The sequence below is a fragment of the Salvelinus sp. IW2-2015 genome, linkage group LG15, assembly GCF_002910315.2.
Source record: "Salvelinus sp. IW2-2015 linkage group LG15, ASM291031v2, whole genome shotgun sequence".
Taxonomy (NCBI): domain Eukaryota; kingdom Metazoa; phylum Chordata; class Actinopteri; order Salmoniformes; family Salmonidae; genus Salvelinus; species Salvelinus sp. IW2-2015.
The window spans coordinates 4,663,137-4,669,139 of record NC_036855.1 but is presented as its reverse complement, the minus strand read 5'-3'; the positions used below and the strand labels follow the sequence as shown (position 1 = coordinate 4,669,139).

Genomic DNA, 6,003 nt, shown 5'->3' with positions numbered 1-6,003 from the left:
AGCCATCTATTTTGAAGTGCACCAGTCCCTCCTGCAGCAAAGCACCCGCACAACATGATGCTGCCACCCCCGTGCTTCACGGTTGGGATGGTGTTCTTCGCTTTCTCCCCACTGTGTATGTGTGGTGGAGGTCAGTAACTTACTCACCTTGTGCGGTAGAATTGGCCACCACAAAGCTGGTGAGGGTGACGTCGCAGGCGGCGACACACTCCAGGGGTATGGGGTAGAGGCGGAAGTGACTGAGCATGTCCATGACGGAGGGGAAGCGCAGATGCTGCACCCTACACTGACCACACTCTGTTAGAGACAGACGCAGGTGCTGCAGAGGGAGAGAGAATAAGTCTTCTTTCACTTTTACAAGGATCACTACATGGGACAAAGATGATGGTGCTTCTATTCAGACATCTTTATAGAGGAGATTATATCAAAAACGAAAAAGGTATTCTTCTAGAACCTGTGTGTGTGTGTGTCTGCATCACCTTGGCCTTGCCCTGGTAGTTGAAGGTGAGGACATAGTCTCCGCGGCGGGTCTCACTCTGCCTCACCAGGAAGACTCCGTGGCCCTCCAGGCCCGAGTTCTGGACCAGGTGGGCAGCCTTGACCCGCGAGATGGGGCCGTGGAACCAGGGGTACAAACACAGGAAGTGGTCAGTCTTATGGTACACCTGCTCCGAGAGGGCAAAGGTCGCAGAGCCTAGTGGGGGGGGGGACACGACAAGCAAGGCGTAAGAATATAATATAATAACATTGTCATTTAGCAAACATTTTGATCCACAATTAGCTCATTACCGCTATGTTCATTAGACATACATGCAGCCCATGCAGGAATCACACCCACAACTCCTCAAACTGGTACAAACACCATGCTCTGATTCTAAACGGCAGACACTCGTAACTACTACTGCATCATTTCAAAAATCAAGTTACAATAGAATCCTGAGATATTCACACACTTCCTTGTTGTGAAACGACACGCATGGGAAAGAAGGTCCGCCCTTTCCTGTCCCTGACACCCACCCTGACTCCCTGACTCGGAGCTCCCTCTCYGGTTGGCCGTCGCAGCATTGTCCATAGGGTAGGTTAGACATTCCAAATCCCCGCTTCCAGACCTGTGGACAAACAATGCCTTTAGTTAGCAGCAGYCAATCCACAGTGGGCTGAAACGTTAGCCTCCTGGGAATTACACTGCCATCGACTGACTTGATTAGTCAACTCCAGCCTCTGTGTGACTGCTCTTTTAACAATTCTGCATTATTCACAAGGAAGTCAAATCAAAAATKATTTAGATCACACTAGTATAATATTACAATAATACACAAATTGATTATTATTTAAATTGTGTGAACCACAGAGGGGAGCTTTGGAGGGGTGTTCACACTAGGGGAGAAAGTAAGAGAACGAAAGGAAGAGGGAGTGCTGGGGGCCATCGAGTCTACAGGAAGCAGCAGGATGGAGGCACACAAAAGCGTCGGGGCTCGGTCAGGAAGCGTCTTGTTAAGTCTTGAGAACGCCACATGTTATTGTACATGAATCCCGCACCCCAAGCAACACCACACACGCATGCACGCACACACACACACACACACACACTTTGGTAGCCAGGTTGAGAAGGAAGACAGATCAAATCCTGCTTAAAATGATGACTACAGTTCTGAGAACTCTGAATAACAGGAAGACGAGCCTTCTCTTTTCTCTGTGAGTGTGAGTTAGTGGGTGAAAGACAGAGAGAGACACAGACAGAAAGAGAGGAGTTTTTACTTCTCATACATATTCAGTCCTCTGTGGCCAGTTTATTAGGTACACCACCCATTCACAAAAATGCAAGTAGACTGGCATCCAGTTACTGTTCCATTCAACGTTAGAATGGACAAAACACTCTGACCGTGGTATGATCGTTGGTGCCAGGCGCGTCGGTTCTAGTATCTCAGAAACGACCAGCCTCCTGGGCTTTTCACGCACGACAGTGTCTAAGGATTACCGAGAATGGTGCGATAAACAAAAAACATCCAGTCAGCAGCAGTCCTGTGGGTGAAAACAGCTTGTTGATGAGAGGTTGAAGGAGAATGGCAAGAATAGTGCAAGTTAACAGGCGGGCCACAAACAGGCATATAACAGCGCAGTACAACTGTGGTGTGCAGAACGGCATCTCAGAATGCACAGACGACCAAACCGGGTTCCACTCCTATCTGAAAAAATCAAGAAGCCGCTGCTCCAGTGGGSACGYGATCACCAGCACTGGACAATTGAGGAGTGGTCACCTGGTCACCTGGTCCGATGAAKCCCGGATCCTGTTGCGTCATGCTGATGGCAGAGTCAGGATTTGGCATAAGCAGCATGAGTCCATTGCCCCATCCTGCCTGGTGTATGTGTGTGTGTGTACATATATATATACACACACACACACAGAACAAAAATATAAAAACGCAACATGCAACAATTTAAAAAGAAAAATCTGTCAAAAGGATCGTCACGGTATCTTTGTTTTCAAATTGCCATCGATAAAATTMAATTGTGTTCGTTGTCAGTAGCTTATGCCTTCCCATACCATAACCCCACCATGGGGAATTTTGTTCACAACGTTGACATTAGTAAACCGCTCGCCCAAACAACGCTATAGACGCTGTCTGCCACCTGCCCGGTACAGTTGAAACCGGGATTCATCCGTGAAGAGCACACTTCTMCAGAGTGTCAGTGGCCATCGAAGTTGAGCATTTGCCCACTTAAGTCAGTTACGACGCCTATCTGCAGTCAGGTCAAGACCMTGGTGAGGACAACGACCACACAGATGAGCTTCCCTGAGATGGGTTTTGACAGTTTGTGCAGAAATTCTTCAGTTGTGCAAACCCACAGTCCGGGTGGCTGGTCTCAGACAATCCTGTAGATGAAGCAGCCGGATGTGGTGGTCGTGGCCTGGTGTGGTTACACGTGGTCTGCGGTTGCGAGGCCTGTTGGACGTACTGCCAAATTCTCTAAAACAATGTTGGAGAAKRMTTATTGTAGAGAAATAAACATTCAATTCTCTGCCAATAGCTCCGATTGACATTCCTGCAGTCAAAACTTGAGACATCTGTTGTGAGAAAACTGCACATTTTAGAGTGGCCTTTTATTGTCCCCMGCACAAGGTGCACCTGTGTAATGATCAAGCTGTTTAATCGACTTCTTGATATGGCACACCTTTYAGGTGGATGGATTATCTTGAAAAAGGAGAAATGCTCACTAACAGGGATGTAAACTAATTTGTGCACAAAATTTGAAAGAAATTATCCCAGAAAAGCTTATTTCTTTCAGCTTATGAAACATGGGACATGTTGCGTTTATATTTTTGTTCAGTGTAGCCTATAGAAAGTCTACAACCCATTGAACTTTTTTCACATTTTGTTACAAAGTGGGATTGAAAAAGATGTAATTTCTCATTGATCTACAAAAAATACTAAATGTTTTGCAAATTAATAAAAATGAAATAAAATAGTCGTTGCATAAGTATTCACCCCCTTTGTTTAGGCCGGCCTAAATTAGTTCAGAACAAACATGTTGCTTAACAAAATCACATAATAAGTTATATGGAAGTTATAATAGGGGTTGACATGATTTTTGAACAACTACCCCTTCCTCTGTCCCCCATACATATAACATCTGTAAGGTCCCATTAGTCAAGTACTGAATTTTACCCCTTCCTCTGTCCCCCATACATATAACATCTGTAAGGTCCCATTAGTCAAGTACTGAATTTNGTAAGGTCCCATTAGTCAAGTACTGAATTTTACCCCTTCCTCTGTCCCCCATACATATAACATCTGTAAGGTCCCATTAGTCAAGTACTGAATTTCAAGCACAGTTACAACTACAAACACCAGGGAGTTTTTCAAAAGCCTCATAAAGAATGTCAGTGATTGGTAGATGGGTAACAATAACAAATCAGACATTGAATATGTCTTTAAGCAGGGTCAAGTTAATAATTATTCTGTGGATGATGTATTAAACCACCCAGACACATTAAAGATGCAGTCGTCCTTCTGAACTGAGCTGCAGGACAGGAAGGAAACTACTTACGGATGTCACCATGAGGCCATTAGCGATTTTAAAAACAGCTCAAATGTCTGTGATGGGAGAAAACTGAGGATGGATCAACAACATTGTAGTGACTTCACAATAATGACCTAAATGACAGAGTGAAAATACAAATATACAGAATAAAACTATTCAAAAACATGCATCTTGTATGCAACAAAAGCACATAAACAATACTGGGAAAAAATACAGCAAAGGCAAAAATCCTAAAGGAGAACCTGCTTTACACCAAAAACGGAGAGGAATTCACCTTTCAGCAGGACAATAACCTAAAAGACAAAGCCAATATTACACAGGAGTTGCTAACCAATTAGACAGTGAATGTTCCTGAGCAACCAAGGTACAGTTTTGACTTAAATCTGCTTGAGAATCTAAGACAATATCTGAAAATCACTATCTAGCCATGATCCCCAACACCTTGACAGAGCTAAAATAGGCAAATATTGCACAATACAGGTGTATTGCAAAGATCTTATGAGAATTACCAAAGATGATTCACAGCTATAGTCACTGCAAAAGGAGTTTCTAACATGCATTGACTCAGCAGGGTAATACTCCGCGCCTCAGGTCTGTTCAACGCTGGTCCGACCAATCTGAATCCACGCTTCAAGACTGCTTCGATCACGCGCGATTGGAATATGTTCCGCATCGCGTCCAACAACAATATTGACGAATATGCTGATTCGGTGAGGCGAGTTCATTAGGAAGTGCATTGACGATGTCGTACCCACAGCAACGATAAAAACATTCCCAAACCAGAAACCGTGGATTGACGGCAGCATTCGCGTGAAACTGAAAGCGCGAACCACTGCTTTTAACCAGGGGCAAGGTGACCGAAGCATGAGCCGAATACAAACAGTGTAGCTATTCTCTCCGCAAGGCAATCAAAAAAGGCTAAGTCTCAGTACAGAGACAAAATCGAGTCGAAATTCAACAGCTCAGACACAAGAGGTATGTGGCAGGGTCTACAGTCAATCACGGATTACAAAAAGAAAACCAGCCCCGTCGAGGACCAGGATGTCTGCTCCCAGACAGGCTAAACAACTTTTTTGCCCGCTTTGAGGACAATACAGTGCCACTGACACGGGCCCCTACCAAAACCTGCGGGCTCTCCTTCACTGCAGCCGAGGTGAGTAAAACATTTAAACGTGTTAACCCTCGCAAGGCTGCAGGCCCAGACGGCATTCCCAGCCGCGTCCTCAGAGCATGCGCAGACCAGCTGGCTGGTGTGTTTACGGACATATTCAATCAATCCTTATCCCAGTCTGCTGTTCCCACATGCTTCAAGAGGGCCACCATTGTTCCTGTTCCCAAGAAAGCTAAGGTAACTGAGCTAAACGACTACCGCCCGTAGCACTCACTTCCGTCATCATGAAGTGCTTTGAGAGACTAGTCAAGGACCATATCACCTCCACCCTACCGGACACCCTAGACCCACTCCAATTTGCTTACCGACCCAATAGGTCCACAGACGACGCAATCGCAACCACACTGCACACTGCCCTAACCCATCTGGACAAGAGGAATACCCATGTGAGAATGCTGTTCATCGATTACAGCTCAGCATTTAACACCATAGTACCCTCCAAACTCGTCATCAAGCTCGAGACCCTGGGTCTCGACCCCGCCTGTGCAACTGGGTCCTGGACTTCCTGACGGGCCGCCCCAGGTGGTGAGGGTAGGTAACAACATCTCACCCCGCTGATCCTCAACACTGGGGCCCACAAGGGTGCGTTCTGAGCCCTCTCCTGTACTCCCTGTTCACCCACGACTGCGTGGCCATGCACGCCTCCAACTCAATCATCAAGTTTGCGGATGACACTACATGGTTAGCTTGATCACAACAACGACGAGACGGCCTACAGGGAGGAGGTGAGGGCCCTCGGAGTGTGGTGTCAGGAAATAACCTCATACTCAACGTCAACAAAACAAAGG

At 46.0% G+C, this 6,003-nt stretch overlaps 1 protein-coding gene across 3 annotated transcripts in view; it reads right to left on the bottom strand.

The window, feature by feature from the left end:
* LOC111974922 (SH2B adapter protein 3-like) overlaps window positions 1-6,003 on the bottom strand; it is a 61,355-nt gene that overhangs the window by 4,100 nt on the left and 51,252 nt on the right. For 2 of the 3 annotated variants that reach the window (XM_024002999.2, XM_024003000.2), the window contains exons 5-7: window positions 1,018-1,113; window positions 480-694; window positions 148-319 (exon numbers count right to left, since the gene is read on the bottom strand). In XM_024002999.2, the coding sequence (XP_023858767.1) occupies window positions 148-319; window positions 480-694; window positions 1,018-1,113 (483 nt within the window). The remainder of the gene's footprint in view (window positions 1-147; window positions 320-479; window positions 695-1,017; window positions 1,114-6,003) is intronic. The other variant, XM_070446897.1, reaches the window with a different exon arrangement.